Raw genomic sequence first — 21,908 nt, forward strand, 5'->3', positions numbered from 1 at the left:
TTATACATCTGAGTAATCTGTTCAGAATACTAAAATATTTCATACTGAAACACCTTAAAATAAAAAATGGACAAATAAATAATCAAGACAGATGATTTTATAGAAAAAAAAATATTTATGAATTAACAAGAACATACTTTTATTATCAAATTAACATATTTAATCATATCCAACATATTTTATCAAATGATAAACCTATTAGAAATCACATAATAATTAAAGCAGATATTAACCAATCATTGAGAAACTTGGAGGTAAAAAAAGTTTTTTGGGTTTTTTTTGTTATTTTTTAAATTTGTTTAAACTTAAACACTGAATATACAAAAATCACTTAATAAATCAATTAACAGAGTATACTAAGTCATGAATTACTAAAAACAGATTGTATCAAATGATTAATCATATGGGAAGATTTAAATTATATTATGAATAGATTATAAATTATTAATCAGTTAAAAATTATATTTTATTAATATTAAAACAGTAAGGAGAATTACATCAAATCATGAATCAATTTGTAGACATGATATTAAATCATGGATCAATAAGATTAGATTATATCTATTTATTAATCAGTATATTAAAATATTATATCAAATCATGTATCAATTAATTAAATCATGTATCAATTATCAATTAAATCGTGATTCAATAAGATGAGTTCACATCAGAACAGAACAATCATTAATTAGTTTGATGAGATTATATCAAATCATTAATGAAATCATTAAATATTAAATCAAATTAAATTATTAAATCATTAATCAATTAGGAAAGAATCCACCAGAAAAGCTTATATAAAATGATGAATCGATACAGAAGATTATATTAATTAATAATATTCAAATCATTATCAATCAGATAAGATTTATATCAAATCATGAATCAATTTGAAACTTAAATTAATTAGATCATGCTGATTATATCAATTAGACCAGATTGCAACAAATCTTAAATTATACAGAATTGGTTTTCAAATCATAAATCAATTCAAATAGATATTATAAAACAATTTTAATCATTTATTGCAACAAAATTATAAAAATTAATTTGAAAATATTTTATATAATCATTAAATATGATTATAATTATAAAATCATTAAGCAATCATAGAACAAAATCTTGGGAAAAAAATTGAAGTGTATCATATGCCATTGTAATAAGAATAAATCATAATTTATAGTTCTAAATTATATATTACATTTTATCAGCTCTATTCTTTTTCATTTATTTTCAGTGGGATTAATGTATAAAAAGAAAGAATATTTTAGAAGAGAATAAAAAATAAACAATAAATATATTATGTAAATTTAAAATAGTTAAAACAATATTTTGTTACATATACAACTTTTTACATGTTGTTCATTTTGTTTTCCTTTGATGTATATATGAAACAAACCTAGGGCAATATTAAGAAAATATACATCCTTTAAACTACATTTTGCTTAGATCTGCACATAATATAAATGAAAGGTAAAAAAAAATCATTGAAATTCAATAATAACATTTCAAATATTCAGTTATGTTTAAATAAATATTCTATACTTTTTTGTACTTACTTAATTATGTCACCAAAAAGTTACTGAATACCTTTAATATGTCCCTTGTTAAAACTAGTAACTAGATCTACCTGAATTAAAACAGTTAACATTTTTTATTTCAAACATAGTTGTTTTTACATTGCCCACATATAATTATCAGATCACATAGCAGAAAACATCTTATTATCATCCGAACTTTATTATGTGTTGACGGCTGACTTTGCTCATCATTTTATATGGCCACCACACCTGTGGTTTATATATACAATTTTATACCACAGCTACACCTGTTAAATGTTTAAATGCTTTTTGAACAATTATCGGCAAAGTGATAATTCATAACAATATGTACGTGTTATATAAATAGAATACTTTATTACCTAAAGAACGTAACGCTGCCATGAATTCTTTCTTACTGACGAAGTTCTTATCTTTATGTACAATAAACATGTTTTCTTTACAGGTGTCGAATTTTCAGCTGTCACCTCTTCAAAGGGCGACAACTTCTTTAAGTGTTTGCTGTCGACGCTTAATATTATATAAGTTTATATAAAACGCTACGGCGCATTTTATTATCTTTAATTATGAGTAATATTATATATTTATGATGCCTTTATAAGACTCACGCCTTCCTAGACAGAGTGTTTAATATTTTAGTTGCAAGATTGTTTAAGTTGATAAAATACATGAGTTTCATACCTGAGGTTTTTTTTTATTCCTAAATTAGAACATATTTTTAGTTTTAGTAATCCATATAAAACGTAAGATATTTCATAAAAATCACGATCTTTAATTGGAGATAGCCATCTGTTTGAAAGCCAAGGAACATGCAGATCCGTATTTGTTCTACCTTTTTTTTTCTCTTAAATACCGACGCGTATGGATAAGCGTTACGTTGATTATATGTATCTCTTGAAAAATCAAATGAGCCGCGTCACGACAAAACCAACATAATGGGTTTGCGACCAGCATGGATCCAGACCAGCCTGCGCATCCGCGCAGTCTGATCAGGATCCATGCTGTTCGCTATCAGTTTCTCTACTTGTAATAGAGTTTGTAAGCGAACAGCATGGATCCTGATCAGACTGCGCGGATGCGCAGGCTGGTCTGGATCCATGCTGGTCGCAAACCCATTATGTTGGTTTTGTCATGGCGCGGCTCATTTATGTATCTCTTGAAAAATCAAATGTTCCCAAAACTTATAAGTACATTTTGTACACCTATGTGTACATATAAACCACGAAAACCACAAACTTGCGGATTTAATTATTATCACATTAATGAATTTATATACATGTAGATGTTGCAAACAGCAGACCATAATTATAATTCAGGCAAAATAGATACGTCACCGTGATGTCAGATATAACGAAATAGATTGAATGACGCCATGGTCGAAAATACTAACATGATTGCGACTTGGCTAAATTATTGTCCAGCGTTTTTATACAGCCATAGCAGGACTCGTTTTCATAAACTTTGAAACAATAAAAAAAATCATTTGCATATCACAATGAAGAAAAGATAGATAATTAAAAGTTTTTTATGATTCTTTAGGAAAATTTATAAAGCAATAGACAAATCTGTCTGAATTTTTTTTTTAAATGCACAATTTTGTTTTTAAATTGCAAAACATATGGCTTGCACTTGAATTATTCAATCACTCATTATTTACAGAATTTGAATACAAAAAACTTCATGCGGCGAAACGATAGAAAAATGATTAAAATAAAACTATTTTGGATACAAAAAACGCGATAACAATCTGTGGTTAGATTGCGGTTACAGTTTAATTGATATGTTATAGCTTATACGTGAATTTTTAGAGTTAAAAATACCCAGTCGTCGGATGGTTTAGCTAAACCTTTATAGGTAAGGGGATCACATTTAATGATAAGGGATCAACGCAAATGAATCGGAAGTATTCGTTAGTCATGTGAACAGATCATTTTCGAAACTGATCAAAATTATGACGCATTTTTGAAAATGTTTATTTTTAGAAATAAGTCTGCATAAAACAGTATTTGTAGTTATTCTTGAAACATCACGTATAAAAATAAATGCATCGATTTTGCCGCAAATGTTTTCATTACATTACGTAATGTCATAACATTCAGCGCAAATGCATTAATATTCTGAATTTTGACACAAATAATTTTCCATAGAAAAGGCGTTAAATATGAAATTGTATCTAGCTATCTTTACAACTTTTCTTGTGTAATAGATGTAAGTAATGCAAAGTTGTAGCTGATAAATTATGTACTATATTTATTTTTTATACATCTATTTTAAGTTTATATTGATGATACGCTGGGTCATCCACGGTATTCGTTAAGGAAAATACTATGCAACAAAATGTGCGCTGAATTTATAGGAAAACAACATGCGACCATATGCACGCATCAAAGTCATTTACATGTCTATCGAAATAAAATTATGATTAATTCATTTTTAAGATCAAAATCAGCATATTTTCAAAAAGTTTAGATAAAATAAATACGATAAAACAACGTATCATGTCAGTCACAATTCTTTCACATCATATCCTTGTGTCTGGGGTGATTGAACCCTATTGTAGCAGACGTCAAAACAATAGGATGCTGCTGACAGCTGTATATAACTTTATCAAACTTTATGATAAAATTAACCTACATTTTCCTACACAATTACACAATGCACTTAAAGGCGAATGCCTCCAGATTCCATGCTAATTTTCAAGAAATTTGAAAATGAATTATAGAAAAATAGTTAATAAATTAGTAAAATATTGTCAAATGAACAAAGAAAGTACTTTACACATTGCAAACGGCACTTTCAAACAATAAATTTCGGCCAAATTATGCAAAACTTGCTCTTACTGCGTTAGTCAGGCAGTAGAAATATGGCGGTTAATACTGAAATATCAGTCATTTATTGCATATAACATGTAAATCATTACTATAATTGTGAATATTTTTAATTTTCTTAAAATTTCGGTACAATTTTCTCAAAACTGATTTTCTTGACATTTTTGGCTTTTCTGGAGGCATGCAGCTTTAAGGGTGTTTCGCCAAACTATGCTAACTTTAACGGACACATTTTACCGTTTTAAGTAGTTTTAAATTTCAGTTATTTTAGATGAAATATAAGGCCATCGATTAACTTTCGTTTGATAAATATTCAAGATCATATTAAATGTGGTTAATTTCTCGCAATATATATTCCTATTCAGATTGCACTGGCGCCGGAATTATAACTTCTCTAGTAATTTTTCGACCCGCTTGAACGATAACTGCACAGTAATGATACATCACAGACAGAAAATTACCGCCTAATCACCAGAACGTCCAACCGGAATAACAACTGCCTATTAACGTCATGTCTTTGAGGATTATTTCTGCCTATATACTTCTGATTACCACTGCCAAGCCATTTCACTTCACACAGGGATAATCACAGCCTTATTATTTTCTACTTAATTGTACGAAATGATTGCGTTTTATAGACACTCAAGTTACGCTACATTTCTAAATGCGATTATCAAATATTTGCATTTGCCGTTTGTTGTAGCAAGTGCTACAATGCATTTTGATATTGATGCCGCAAGGTCTGGGGTATTCATTCAGTTGAATTCAGTTATTTGTAGATAACCTTTAGAAAACTACCTGGTAAGTTGGTAAATAACAAAATATATATTACTATACATAAACTTGTACTTGTATTATAAGTTATGTGACCTAAATGAATGGTCATACGCGATAACATTATACATAAAAACTCGGTTGCATTTACTTGTTTGCATACAAGGAAACATGGTCGTGACCACTTTAGGCTTCGAACTCACGACCCCTAGGCCACTACTCCCCTTTGTAAACGCTCTTCTTTTATGCATATTATGTAATACCAAAAAAATGTACATATTTTTGTAGATCATGAATTATCTTTAAGGTGTTGTGAAACGTAAGGAATTTGTAAAATGTGAGACGGAGAGCGGATAATGATCAAAATAAATAAGCCGAAATTTATTTACAATCTATTTTGCATTTGCATTAAAGAAATACACAAAAAGTACAAACGATAAATTGCACATTCCGTGCATTAGATTTAAATATATAAAAGGGAAGAACATGACACATCAGTTAAATTACCTGTTCTATGGTAAACAAAAACAGACCAAGTTATGTCAGCATAAAGTGTTGGTTATTTAGTTGAAAGTTTGTTTCTATTTTTAGATAAAACAGACCAGCTGAACGCCATTGTTTTAAGCGGTTAACCGTTTGAGCGTCAACGGCGATAATGGTATGTAAATGCTAGACTAGCCAGAACATCCGTGATATCTGAGTAGGCTGTAGTCTGCTGGCTGCTCTTTTTCAATATCATATTTAAACTTTTTGGAATCCTCTTCAACTAGAAATGGTCCGTTCCAAAATTAAAGCCGGGCAAGTTTATCTAAATTCTCCAGGGTAAGGGGCCTTTATATTCCTTTTAATTACAGTATACCCTCTAAATTTCTTCAATGGACTTGTCCAGCTCCAACTTTTTGAATTGTCCATTATTGATTTCGGGGATTTAAATTTGAAAATTTGAAGATGGTCAGTCGAAGGTAGAGACTGTGGTCAAACTGCACGATGGCATGACTCTATACTAATGGCAAAGGGTAATCACTTCCGGTTACAATAGGATATGGAGTAATTCCATACAAATAATGACATAGTTTATTTAGAACTTTTAGTCGTCTATCACCAGATCGTTAGTGGCACTCATGTGTGTATATATTAAAACTCCGGAAGTTTCTACTTTGTTAGTTATACTGTCAAATGTACTAGTTCGCGTTGGTTTATAATTTAACGGTCGAATACTTGGTCTACCAAATATTTTAAGTGAAAGACAATGGTATGCCAACATATACATGTATACATATAAAACATTGAAAATATTACCACATAAACATTTCCTTTATGATTAATGCAATTTCTATCATGTAGCATTGTAACAACATTGACAAACGAACATTAAGTAAAGAATAACCGCAAATACATGTACATATATAACCAAAATCAAAACAAACATTTTTTTAGAATACGTTTTTGCTATTTTCTCTGAAAAAAAAAACAACAAAAAAAAATGTTTTGAGATAACATTTACGTGGATAGCGTTTTTATTTAATTTTCACCCTTAGTTAAAAAATTATTCATGAATCATGTCTGTAACAATACGGGTAAATCTGTCATACACTTGTCCAGTTATGTACCCTCGGAAAAAGTAACCAAACCAGTATTACCGGTAACCTCTTGTTAAGTTTCGTGCCGAGTTGAAGTAAACACTAAAGAATCACAAAATTTTCTCAAAGAACTCACTCATATAAATATAATTGTTTACAGTATATGTAATTCACTTTATTAAAACTTAGCATTGAAGATGTATTATGCTAAGTTAATTTATTTACTTTTTGTTTTGAATGTTTTGAACCCGGAAGTTACTCAATGTGTTGACCAACCCCCGTCAGAACCAGGTATGTTCTGTTTATTTATTTTACCGTCGAAATCAAAGGATTCTCTTAAACCAACAATTATATTGCGTACTTAATTTATTGATAAGTAAACACGGACTTTTCACATGGTCTGGCTGGCAGTAAAATTAAAACTTTAACTATGTTGTTCATAACAAGACTGCTGAACAAAAATATCAGTTCAGGGGCGTTTATCTTTTTAATATTAGCGTATTATTCTAGCATCTTGATTTGAAAAAAGAAATACTTTTATGTATTTTAAACAACAATACTTTTACTTATGTATTAACAAGCCGTTAAAAAAGTTCATTCAGGAGAAAAGAACGTATTAAAGAGAAAAGACTTTAGTAAGAGGAAAATGACATATTAAGGAGAAAAGAACACTTCAAAGTATTCACAAGTAGTGCATGAAAAGCCAATAAAAATAATGTTAAGTGTATCACAACACTTGCTGCAGCAAGACAAATCTCCAACTTTGTGTGATAAGTTTATTGTCGCGTTAGAAATCTAAATTTATAATGGTATTCATCTGCAATGTCATACCGATAACATTATATCCAATCCAATAACAATACACTGAGTCTGACACCAGGCTATTCATTCTTAGAATTATTACTTTATCATGACCGCCAAGGGAAGCAACTTTATGCAAATGTTGTGAATGCACAATCATTAGGCCACTTCGGATAAATCAAAATAAGTATATGTTGCACATAAGATCTTTGACGTAATGTAACTTGTCATAATTGACGTAAACAAAATAAAACGGCAAAGGGAAAAAAACTTTATTTTGCTGAACTCTGGCATAAATTTCCCTTCTATAGTGATGACGAGTATGATAGTAAAATTAAGTCGCCCATAACATATTTATACATTTTTCAATAATGCTCAGTGCTAAACAATAAGGAATCAATGAAAAGCAATTAAGCCAAATAGTACATTATTAAATAAAAATACTTAAGTAACGATAGACACAATGGCGTGTTATAGAGCGTTATCATAATATTATTCCTGTTAAAAATTATATGGTAAAATATGCGATAAAATATCACTTTTCGCTCATTGTTACACGAACATCACATTTCGATCAAAATTCTTGTGTCTGAAAAAAATAATTTCATTAAACATTTTAAAACTGCATCAATTTCTTTTTGGAGCTCTTTTTAAAGTTCCACATGGTTGCAAGTCTTAGAAATAGACATGCTGAAAAGTGCTAAGTGGCTTTGCGACTTTCCAGTTCAGATGCAAGTAGGTGCAATATGCCAGGTCTGTGTACAACCACATCCCTTTCGTAATCTTCATAGATAAGCCAAAGATCCTGAAGCAAAGTTACGTAGAATAAAGTTATCAACAACATGATTGCTGATATCGGTTATTACTTTATTGTGACTAAGAATTAACAGTGACTAAGCTTTTTTTTCTCTTCAAACATTTTTTTTCCAATGCAGCTTGTACAGATTTTAGTATGACGTAATATCTATAAGATATTTTATGACACAGTGCTGAAACTCGAGCACTTTGTTCTTTATTGAGGACAGTATTATGTTCAGGGGATGTTTATATATAAATGTTAGGGGGATGTTATTAGTTTTTATCTTATAAATCAAATTAGATATAGGACAATGTTTCAAATATTTCGTCAGTTCTGAAAAGTCATTATTTAAAGTTTGCAATTTCTGAAAGGATGAATTTTGATTGTTTAATTTTAAATATGCCTTGTTACAAAATAAATAAAGAACGGTTTAGTTGCAACTATATCTATTATTTATGGGTATACACTGAATGTGACTGTTCCCATTCTGAACCAGCCTAGAGGACAATTTTCGGCGTATTTAAATTATCATTTCTGTTTCCAGTAGCATATATGCATGATAGTTTAAAGGAATAATTTAAATATGTACTTTTGCATAATTAATTTTGATAAAAATTGCATTTAATATGTAACGTGCATTGTTCAATTATAGTCTTTGATTTCCCTATAATGTGTTTTGTTTTGAAATAAAGTAAGAAAACTCAGAAAACAAGACATTTATCACCTCACTACAATTTATGTCTGTTGTTGACAATGAGCCAAAAGTGTACAATGTAAGCGGGTAGAAAGGTTTATATCAAACTATTGACATAATAAGTATTCCGAAGCAACATATTATTTTAATTCCAGAGTTTCAACCTGTTGAACCATGCAAAACTCCAGACCCACCAAACAATGGTACAGTAAATATTTGGGGTAACAACATGCTAGTCGAATTCACATGCGATAACGGCCTTTCTCCGATTGGAAGTACCTTTGGTTCATGTGACCCTACATCAAAGAAGTGGACTGTGAAGCGCCCATTATGTGTTTGTAAGTACTGTACAATTTCTTTATTTATATAAAATACTTGCAGCGGTATATTCTCCATAATATGAGATTGTCAGATTTAAAAAAGCAAAATTGCTGGCAATCCTACCTCACACGACGTTTACGCTAAACGAGTCAAAATATTTTTCGATTAAACGATATTTATTACCAAAGAAGTAGACAGCAGTATTTCAGTAATTCTTTCAGAACTTAAAAGAGACTGTTTATGCCATTTTGATCGGAACTATTGTAATAGATTTGATTGTCAAAGGATGTTGAGGAAACACTGATAAAAATTAATAGACACTTATTTTTTAGTAAGAACACTCTATAAGCATTAATTTGATTTACATGGCACGAGGAAAGTAAATAGATTATGTTTTACAACTTCGTATTACAGTGTAGTTTATGAATTATGAAAGTTATTTTTTTTAAATAAATTTTGTCGGGATTGACACAGGCTCGCTAAGAGTTGCTGCTTAGAAATAATGATAAATGCCATAGATAATATGGTATTTTATTCATGACAGGTTCCTTTAAATTTGAGGGAAAAAAAGTTGCACTTGTATTTTTATTAATTATATTATTTACCAATGAAAACCATAGTTTATTCTAGTTATGTATCCTTTGTGAACAAATTATGCTATTTCAAAGCTCTAAATATTCAGTTTGATAAAAGGAGAGGAGTTAAAGCTTTATTTCTTGTTTTGACAGTTAAAAGTGACCGAACATGTTTCAAAATAAAAACTTATCCCTGAGTACATGTATAAAAATTTCTCTGTAATATCAGATGAAGAGGTGAATCCCCTCTGTATGGTTCAATTTTCATTTTAATCGAACTTGTTTCAAAATGAAAACTTTACCCTGAGAACACGATTCTTTGATATCATAAAGAAAAAGTTAAAGGTGAAGCCCCTCGTTATAAATATCTGTTACAGGTGCTTGATGTATCTATACAAAGAAAATATTTCGGAAAAGAATTTCATGAATGACAATTTCTTATCAAAACACATCATAAATGACTTGTTGAAAAAATCCTATTAAGCGACCAAAAAACAAATTTATGAAAAATATCAAGTTGCGATATGCTTGTCTCATATGAAGATATCATATTACTGTTGAAATTGTAAATCTAGTCTTTACATTTAAATTTCCACATTACTATTTTATAGTTATGCTTCGTCACACGTGTCATTGTTAGATGTCAGCAAAATTATTTGACATGTCAAAACCCTATTTTCAGTGTGTGTTTTCCCCGTTGTCTCTCTAAATGGGTCACGTATTAAAACGCCAAAAGTTATATTTTAACAAATAAACTTACAACAATACTTCTATCCACTGTTAAAGTTTTAGAAACCTGTACGATATTCTTATGGTCATGTCTAAAAGAAGCGTCTGTATACATATATAATAATACAGATTGCTGTTGTAGTAGATTTACTGATTATTTCGCGCACTATTCCTCGTACTTCTGTATGATTTTCATCAAAATCCAAAACGAACAGTTGTTTTAGAATAAATTGACGAAGATTTTCTATTTCAGATATTATTCAATGTTTCTTTGTCATTCATTATTTCATGCAATCTTAAAAGAAAAATAAGAAAAGAAAAAGCAACAACATTTTCTAAAAGAAAATATGATAACAATTATTTTTGTACATCCCACCATTGTACAACAAATATTAAACATGATCATAATAAAGATGCAATTAAAGTACAATGTAAAACGCCAGATGAGGAGCAGTTGCTAAATTATTTTCTTTCTTATAATTTTTTAGTGTTATTTTGTTAAAACCTAAATGAATTACAATCCATAAAACAAAATGGCAGTTATTTCAATCACTACTATTAGTCAACTAAAGGATGAGCTGATTAACAACTGTTTCACAGACTTCCCAACATAGTTATATCATTTTATGCAATAAAAAATGAAATTAAAGTATGATAGTAAGCCATAACACAATATTTAAATCGTGAAACATCAATGATTATAAAAATATAACACCTTCTTATCTTTAAGAAGAATTCAAAGGGAGTAATATAATAAAATGCACAAAAATGCTATGAAAGTTTCAAAAACTGTATAATCCTTGTGCATGCGTGTTTGTGTGTGTTTTCTTTTTCTTTTCTTTTTTTGTCTTTTTTTGTCTTTTTTTTTTTTTTTTTTTTTTTTTTTTTTTCAAAAATCAAAAACATAAGTATATAAAAACTAAATAAAGAAACCTTAAGAAAACAATCAACTACTATTTAAGTAGGTTAAGCAATTATATGACTATGCACAACTCACTTTATTAAAAGATTTTGGAAAGGTATGATTTTGATCAAGATATAAAAAAAATATACCAATTACAATTACCCCAATACATATTTATATCCTTCGTCGTTTGTAATATTACTATATCATTTATATACAACATTTTTTATTTACACACGAATACGTTTAATTAAAGGTACATTATGCCTCTGTAACGAATAAATTTCTACGTTTGTAGAAAGGGCAAAGTTGAGTATTTTAACGTTTAAATAATGATATTGAGCATGTTAGATGATTCTTACCTGAAGAAAGTAGCGCTAATTGTGAAATTATTTGTCATTAAAGTACCAAAATGTTAACAAAATTAGCATTTTGACTTCCATACAAAATACACTAAATCATTATACAGTAACTGTACTTATTGCCAAAAACAACAAAAGAAAAGATGGTTTAGATAATTTGCCAATGGGAAATTTTTTGGAAACTGTAAAAATACACCGAAAATGAAAACTTTTGAGAAATATAAATAAAAGCATTTCTCAAGCATAATGTTCATTTGATTTATTTTACACAAAGACTTGATTTAAATTGCATTGATTAGATATGTTATTTATTCATTTATTTGACTGAATTTTACAAATTCCATTATACCCAACTTTTCATATCTTTAATTGAAAAAATTCTATAATCATTCATATGGAACCGATTGGTAAATAAATAAATCACGGGACAGCTAAAAGTCGAAATCAGTCCAATATCTAATAATTACTTCAAAATAATAGTGGGACAATTTTGTGCGATGTGCGGGCCCACCGTTAATGTAAAGTATATTCCAAAAAACAGAAAAAATAAACACACTTTCTCTATACACTTTCTTAAATGACGTAATTTGATTACCATGTGTAACACTAAACTTAACAAGCAGTAACTGATATGTAACATGGTGGTCCTTAGTTAATTATTCCTTTATACCATGGGTTCTTTAGTATTAAAGACATATAAGGGACATATTATTTATTTGTTTTATTAATCAAACTGTCAATAGTCTGGTATTGGAATAGCATTTACCTCAATAAATGACGAAAGAGCATCCTTTAAAAAAAACTTATTCCTATATGCATTGTTCGAATTTCATATTTTCTATTTATTGTTTTATAACTTCTGTTGTCATGGTTTTCTTTAATTTATTCATCAGTGTTTTTTTTATATGATTTTCATAAAAACTATCGTAAAGAAATTGCATGATGCATTTTATCGCAATACCAGTCGCAATGTTATTTGCAAAATAAAAGCAATCACGATGAATCGGAAATCATCTAAGACCAAGGAAGAGATCCCATGACATAGTTTTAAAGCGATAAAATAAACATATACCGATTTGTATCGAAATATAAAAGAAAACATCATATAAAATAAACATGGACGTATTTACAGAAACAAACAGATATAATTCTCATTATCTTGAATGATATATTTCAACACATACTATATTTTTATGACATGGCAAATGCGATGACTAATTTTTTTGTAAAAAAAAGAAGAAAAAGTATCTTTATATAATAAATATCTTATAATTTTGAACATTTGACATATTCATACTTTTAACAAATATATTTAACATTATGACAATATGTTGATCATACCGTACACAATTTATTAATTTTGGGCATGCGGTGTCATCCTTTCACCCGCAGTGTTCAGTTCACATTGTTTTCAAACAATGCAATGTCCGAAAATGATACTGATGTTTGTTTGTTATAAATTGGTAATGATAATCCCAATATTTGAGATTTGAGGGTGCGTTTTGAACAGTTAATCACGCAATTCCTTCCGGATGCCAGACGGTGGATAATGTGATACATAATTAAGGCGGTTAAAGTTTTTTTTTAAAGTTTATTGACGTAGTAAATCTAAATATTTTGTTATAATGACAACAACAGTCAGTAATTTATCTCTTTTCCTCTCTCTTTTAGCAAATATTTTACGCGTATAACATTTTACGAAGATTATTCCTAGCAAAAATGATATAATATTTTCTCTCTGTGTTGCTTTAACGGTTTTCAACATATTTTTTTTTCTTTTGTTGATATCTAAGTCATATCATAGCTTTTTGAGGCAGCACTTCCCAATTTAATACACACATATATTGCAGCCAATAGATGCTTATAAGGTTGCTATGTATGGAGCTTATATGGCTGATAAGAAAATATCCCACCTTTTAACCACTTGGCATAGCAATGTCTTAAAACATACAATTTCATATATAAAAATAGACACACGATAAGTTGGCAAGGACAACTTATATTTTAATATGGAAAAAGACTTCCTTCATCAGTATTTGCTTAACTTGTACTTTATTTTACCGGGCCTTTTGGTACTTCGATTCCAATAATTTTGTTGCTTAAGATCGAATACGATAAAGCCGGTGCTGGGGGGGGTCAGGAAAAATATTTCACCTATACTTATCTCTCATGCACAGACTCATTCTCTTTTTCTTTCTTCAAATTGGTCTCAATAGGTCTCCACTTTCTAAAATCATAAGATTAGTTAATATCTTCCTTCCGGTATCAAAATCATGTTCAAAGTTCAAGTTTGTCTAGATATATCGTAAAAAATCGTTTTTAGTTCAAGCTAGATAATGATAAAACTAAAATGGGAAACGGAAACTGTTCTTTTGTTCACATTTCACATATCCCGATTTGAAAAATGAAATCTCTGAAAGAGTGTTAAAAGATGTGTTTGACACTTAGTGTAATGTATCTATATCATAAGCCCGGATGTTTTGTTGACAACCGTTTTTTTCGGGACAGCCGTCCTTGAACATTAAAAACGCGGTCAACTTTGATAGATTATCACTTAAATATGATGATAATAGAATCAAAGGTTTCAGTAACCATGTACATCATGATTATTAAAGATGTATCGCGAGAAGAATATGTATCGTGCAAACCCAACATATACATACAATTATCTTAATCTTGGCGGAATGTGACACATGCATAATGCATTCTTGACAACGTTATCAAATTGGTGTGAAATTAAACTCGACAATAAGCTATGATCCCAATTAAACAGTCAAAGGGTTTATCTAGTTGGGAGGACAGGCTTGGATATAAATGTTTGGCAAGGTTACAATCTTTTCAGTAATTGGATGTATTTTTTTACATATTTTGTCTCCATTTATCTCCATTTCATATAAAATAGTATCCCAAGAATTTAGCCAACGCCTACCGTCGTTGCCCATATCTATGGTGATTATTTTTCATGCCTTTTGCAAGGTTATATAATTATGTTGTCTTATATTCTTGATGCCAAATGATATCGTGTAAATGATATTGTGTCATGATGCCAAATAATATTATGTCTTTATACTAAATGATATTGTGTTTTGATGCCAAATAATATTGTTGTCGTGATGTCAAATGATATTGAGTCTTAATGTCAAATGGTATGTGCTTTAATGCCAAATGATATGTGTCTTAATGTCATATAATATTATGTCTTGATGCCAAATAATATTTTGTCTTTATACCAAACAATATTGTGTTTTGAGACCAAATAATATTGTTATCCTGATGTCAAATTATATTGATTCTTTAATGTCAAATGATATTGTGCTTTAATGCCAAATTATATGCGCCTTAATTAATGTCAAATAATACTATGTCTTAATGCAACAAAAGTGTTAAATTGTGTCTTAATGTCAGATAATATTATCAGTCTTGATGCCAAATAAAAATATTAAATTGTGTCAAATAATATTGTCTCTTGGTGCCAAATAATAGTGTTGTCTTGATCTCTTTCATGCCAAATGATATTATGTCTTGTTGCTGTTGTTTAATTTGTCTGTTTATACTTTTCTTTTTATGTCCTGTTTATGTTGCTTTGCTTTCTACGTATTGTATATCTTTATCTACTTATTATATTGTATAATTATATTATATTTTTATTTTTCTTGTTTCGCCAGATATATGTCCTGCGGTTCCTGTTTATATGTAATTAGATGCTCTGTTACTGCTGCTTTCATTGTCATGTTTATGTTCATTCATATATGGTTTAATGGTGTTTATTTATATATGTTTTGTGAGTACTAATCAAACTATGCCTTCCAGTATTGTATTATGTGTTTTGTTTTTATTAATGTTGCTATTGCAGATGATGTTTTACTTCTATTTTAATGTTGTTTTATTTTGTACTTCTCGGGCAAATTTAATAAAAAAAATGTCTGGTAAAGTACAGTTCGAGTTGTCATTATGTTTGTGTTTACTATATAAACACTTAAAAGTACAAAACCATGATTTTTTGTTATTGGTAGGAAATACTTTAGTGCATTTTGTACCTGGCCTAGTTCCCATCAAATATGTTTGAAAGCAACATATGCATATTAATAAATTCAATTTAGATGCGTCATTTTGAACATAAATACTTGTCTTTTATCACTTTAACAGGATAACATTTTATATGCCATGACCCGTGCGGAACACTTGTTATAAAGGTTTTATGTTTTGTTATATATTGATGCAGAGATAAATCATTTTTGCATTAGAAAATCACAGGTATTATAAAAGGAATGATCGGCTCCGTAAACGCCCACATTTTAACGCATATTTTATTACTTTAATCAGCGTTCGTGCATTTATATATGGTATTAAATTGAAACAGGTATACCGGTGCATGTCACGCAATTGGAAAATCTTCCATAATTAATCCATTTTAATCGCTCTCCACACAGCCCTGGCAGTTTTATATGAAATTTTTTCCTTGATGTTGCCCTGATCTTTTCCTTACATAGGGTTTATTTGGCAAATATTCTAATACCAAATATGCGTTAGATTACAAAAAAGCATCGGGATTTTCTTTATCTTTCGTGGTAATTTTTTTTTTATTAAATTGACAGTTTACCTCAACATATTTGCATTCAAAGATCTTTTCTTCTCACACTTTATCTATATTTGCTGAGGCTATAAACGTGTAAATGCTGATATTTGTTTTAAGATATAATGCCACATGCAATGGTGTGCAGTTTTAGTTTCCGTAACAAATACTGATAAAGTGCATTTTAACCCGAACCAACGTTTGATTTATAGTGAGTCCATCGGTGCAATGTATTTTGAAGTTTTCTGTTGATAAAGAGTACAAAGACATGCACAGAATTCATTTTATATCAACAAAACAGCATGTGATGTTACTTATCATTTGTAAACATGCAAATATTATATGGGTAGTTTTAATCAAAGAGAAAGATTAAAAAGAATTCTACGCATTGTTTTCTCGTTTAGGTCACACGCTTATCTTCTTGGGGACCACACGCCGCTTTCATTGTAGATGCATTGATAACTGCCGTATGAATGTTATTTTTAAGTAAAATTCTACTAAGCCGATGCTAAGGGGGGTGGAAGGTACATGTAGCTTTTTTTACCACTACCGTCTATGAACAGTCTCATCCAAACCAAGCCTGCTATATTTTCAATTTAAGCTTTTTCATTTATCACCATTTAATACACCAGTGCTTACCCAAGAAATATAGAGGATGAGAACTTATAAAAATATTTCATTGAAGTCTATTTTTGTCGGAATTTTCATACTATTTACACTGCTTTTGGCAAGTAATATACGTATTGTGATAATGAATGTGCTCAGTGTAACAACAAAAAAAGTTGCAGTCACGACATAAGACTTAAAGTTAAAGACATACAATGTAATACTTGTCAAGCGATATATGATAATTTTGGTTTGATATCTTTGGTACACATTATCACGACGAGTAGAAGCTTAAGCTTATTAAAATACATGTAACTTGCAAACCAGAAAACATTTGCTTGGTCATAATACGTTTTACATGTAACTTCATTTTATACAATATATTTGAAGAATAAAACATATCCATCATGCCGTGTCTGTCATTAACTGCAAAATCCGCAATATATGTCAGTTTTGTGGCTATTTGATGCAGCCCAGTCGCTCATTCTTGCATCATACATTTTAATTCAAATCTTTTATAATCAGTGAAACGCGTTTGTAGTTTTTTTATCACTACCGTAAAATGGTTTATATGATTCAAACAGTGAGATATATATTTCTCTAAATTTGAATAAATGTTTATTTACATATATCAATATTCATTAGACACTTAATGCTACTGAATTGGTTCACGTGTATACTTTAAGAATCAAGTTTCTCAATCAACTTTTTGACAGAAATGATCAGTTCAGGTTTGTTTAAGTATCACATTGAACAAGTTACGGTTAAACATTTTTAAAATCAAAAGGATTTCTTTTGCAATGCAATGCCTGTCTTTCATTTGATCAACTTTTAACCATTTGACGAATCCTACTGTACAAACAAAGTCCGTCAGTAAAGGGCTTGAAAGTCCAGTTTGATTTAATTATTACATACTCTGCGTGGGATAGGGGGTATCATTTTTTATGTTGAAACATCTAAAAGTCCGTATTCAAAGTAATTTCTTTATACAAATCAGGACTTGGAAAAATAGAGATATTTATGGACGCATTTCCTGTATAATTTAAGTTAAGTTAATTCATTGCCAAGAAACTTTTCAAGTGCATTTATTTGTTCAACAATATTTACATTGCCTATGGGTACATCACACTGTATTTACAGCTTCTCTTATAAAACGTTTTTGTACTTGCTTATTTCACCAAATATGGCTTTCGTAATAAATTATGGAGATGCAGTCGAGGTACTTGTTGATTATTGTGGATAAAGCTTCATAGTTATCTGATATAAGATAAAATAAATTTAAATATATTCAATGCATATACACACACGCAGTGTCAGATCAGGAATGCATTCAAGCTGTAGTAGATAGCCAAGTTGTTATATCAATCATTTGGCTAGCTTGTCGGCTTCTTGTCTGTATGTATGTCCGTCTGTACATTCTCGAAGGAATTAAGAGATTGCGAACTTTTGTACTTTTTTCAGTAAAATGTATTACCATTCAACAAACTATGCAGGTCTTAAAAGTTATAAAGTTAGTGAATCTTTTAGTTGCAATATATTATAAATGAGCCCTTTAAATGGTCAGTCAAAGATGTACTTCTTTCACATATCATAAAATACGTGAAAATATTTATCAAATCAAAACATAACTATTGCTCGATAAATGGAACTAATTCATTACAGATTAAGTCAAATATTTAATCAATAACTCTCTATATTCAGGAAGATATAAGTTTAATCAATTTATCTGTCAATAACACGCAAGAATAAATACAACAGCAAACTATCATAAGTATATAAGCAAATATTTCTTCATAAATTTATATTATTTTTTATCAAAAATATAATCTTTTATATTTAAGGCGTTAATTTTATTTACTTTAGATTTATGTTTTCGGATCAATGCGCGTAAACTTTTAGAAGGCGGTTTCATCTATAAAAACAGTCCCTTTGTTTAAAACGATAGTCCGCTTTCATGTATGTGTTTATCTGACAAAAAAAAAGAAATTTTGGATGCATCTTTTCTCACATATTTATGCAGTTAAGGTATAAACATTTAAAACACGTTTAACGTTTATAAACAGACCTTTATTTAAACCTGTATATAAAAAGTGTTGAAAGCTTTGAAATGTTATGAAAGTTCGCTTTAATACACTGACTCATTCGATATATGATACTATGTAAATCTTAATATCTGTCGTGATTGGGATCCTGTCAAAACTGCCCAGTCTATTGTTATTTGAAGACTTCTTTTTTAGAACATGAAATAAGATATTACCTCTTACCTAAATAGATAGACAACGCAAAGTTAGGAAGTGATATACGTTCCGCAATTTAATTACACACACGACAGTCATATCTATATTGTATGTATTACTTTCACCTAAAACCATACAAGCATACATTCCTGTTTATTATCTTTATCAACTTAATTACACAAAATTGCTTTGGTGGCAAGTATTTTGTATTCCCTATTTTAGTCTAAATAATGGAGTTTTCTTTTTAAAACTATTATAATAACAGTTCATAAATCGTTATCAAAATCGATTATAATTAAAACACTTCCTTGATTAAGGGAAATGCAAACAGTTACTGTATATCTTTTTCGCAAAAAAACTTGAGTCAAATTTAACAAGCATGGTAGATCATATAAAATAATATAAATATATAATATATATATTTAAAATAAAAAATATTTGTATAAAGAAATATTGTACTTACATGAAATAAAGAATAACCTCAGCATACACTACAGTATACCCAGATACCTGCTAATCACAAAGTCACAACCAATTTGATATGATAAACTCCAATTATTTGCCAATGTCAACGACGCAATTTCAAATATCTGATTTTATAGCTAATGCACATTCGTTTTAAGTACATCAAACACAGCTTGAAATTTTCCATATATAGTCAAAAATAGTTATGATTAATGAACTATAGAAAAGATTTAGTCAGGAATGTTTCCGAATTACGTTCCATGCATTCCGTACATTTAACGCAAATACTACTACACACAAAGGCCCAGCAATACATCTTTTATAAACTTCTCGCATTTAAAAGTTACATGTCTACCCCGCAAATAAAGGTGTATTTAAATGTTTTCGGAGGTAACACAGTGCAATAACTTTGACATGCAAGTGAATCCAATAAGCTACGGAAGCGTGAAATTCGCACACATGATTAAATCTTCATACTTACCGTAGTAAATTGCTTGGTCATTTAAATATTATGTTTACCTCTCCCAATGACAATACATTTTCGTTTTCCTGGCCTAAACTACTAAATATTTATATACTATATAAACACCATGCAAGCTGACACCTTGGGAATACACTATATAAATACACAAGACGAGTTTTCTACCAAAATCACTCTTTCAAACTGAGTTATCATAGAAATTTTAACTTGAAAGTTAATATTTGCCTTTATATATGACATTTGAGTCTAGTTGACTTATCAAAGTATAAACAGTTTCTGATGTATTTTAGTCCTTGATTTTGATATCATATTTTATCGTTCACAAAGAAAACTGTTTAATAATCCATTCGGTTTCATAAAAAAGACCGAAAATGGACAAGGTCATGCAATGTTCTGACAAACAAAATAAATTACTACGATTTTTTAATGATTGCATGTAATTCTCATGAGGCTAAACAAAGACACTCAAGGTTTTATGCCACAATAACTTGCATTTTGATTAGCGATGTACAACCTTGTGCTGTCAAATCGTCATCAATTCCAAATTATTCGTTCAATCGTTCGTCCGCTAATCATTCATCTAACTCTCCCTTTCTTCCATCATTCATAATTTGTTCATTTTGTATGATTAATATTATAGTGCATTTAATATTAAATTGTCGAATAACGTGTACATATGAACTAAAATGCAAAACATGTTCTGAAGTAGTTGTTCACCTTGGTTTTCCACTCACAAAGCAAAGATTGATTATGTTGTATAAAGAGTTAAATAGATCAATTGATAGCCTTAAGTAGAATTTTGATCAACAAGTATAGTAGAAGTATAACACTGAAGAATACCTTAAAGGTTTCCTAAAGATGTCCATTTTCAGGCATTCTTTTGCTATATAAAAGGAAATAAAAAAACAAATTACCTGACTAATGAATAAAAGCTAACATACAACAAATTTGACAGAAAAAAAACATGCGTATATTTAAAAAAGGAAAGAGCATGTATGCATCATATACCCTTCTATATGATTATGGCGAAAAGTAACCATTGAATGATCTCTAATATCTCTAATTAAAGGTTGAACAATATTATATTATATACTGTGTATCATTTAAAATAAAAGAATTAGCTGTAAACTGGAAATTGATGAATAATTCAACAGCCAAAACCCTCCTAAAACAATGGCTAACTCTTCTCTTTTTTTGGAATGTATCAAAGAATGTTCTGGCATTTATAAAGTACAAGTTCAAATTGTTCTTTTTCCTTCGATTTTGAAAAGAAAAGTAAGCTGAAATAAAGATTTCGTGAAACTTGTCTAAAGGGATTGACTTGCCGGTAGACCAATGAAAGTCACCTACTTATCTCTCTTTTTATTTCTTTTGAAATATCTTAGCAAAAATTCTTGTTGTTTTTTCTTTTACTTTATAATAGCCGATTATACCTATGTTGCAAATATTTCAGATCATATTTTATTTATCATGAAGTATCAATGAAGGATAATGTGCTGTCGTAGGGTCTGGAGTGTGACTGCAAATACTGGGAATACAAGTTTAATTCCTTGTTACTCCCTTTAAAATAAACTGTTAGTTTTCCAACTGAAACGAGGATTAGTGTCTTACCGGGGTTTT

At 29.5% G+C, this 21,908-nt stretch overlaps 2 protein-coding genes across 5 annotated transcripts in view; one reads left to right on the plus strand and one right to left on the minus strand.

The window, feature by feature from the left end:
* Positions 1 to 20,419, minus strand: part of LOC132758474 (atrial natriuretic peptide-converting enzyme-like) — a gene marked incomplete at its 3' end in the record, with an annotated part of 38,787 nt that extends 18,368 nt beyond the window's left edge. The window contains 1 exon segment of one of the 4 annotated variants that reach the window (XM_060750151.1): positions 20,289 to 20,419. 4 annotated transcript variants of the gene reach the window in all.
* Positions 6,874 to 21,908, plus strand: part of LOC132758473 (matrilin-2-like) — a 31,051-nt gene continuing 16,016 nt past the window's right edge. Inside the window, exons 1-2 of the mRNA XM_060750147.1 lie at positions 6,874 to 7,032; positions 9,191 to 9,373. Coding sequence (XP_060606130.1) covers positions 6,939 to 7,032; positions 9,191 to 9,373 — 277 coding nt within the window. The 5' untranslated portion in view covers positions 6,874 to 6,938. The remainder of the gene's footprint in view (positions 7,033 to 9,190; positions 9,374 to 21,908) is intronic.

The sequence above is a fragment of the Ruditapes philippinarum genome, unplaced genomic scaffold, assembly GCF_026571515.1.
Source record: "Ruditapes philippinarum isolate M1 unplaced genomic scaffold, ASM2657151v2 ctg5251_1_1_1_1, whole genome shotgun sequence".
In the NCBI taxonomy this organism is placed as follows: Eukaryota; Metazoa; Mollusca; class Bivalvia; order Venerida; family Veneridae; genus Ruditapes; species Ruditapes philippinarum.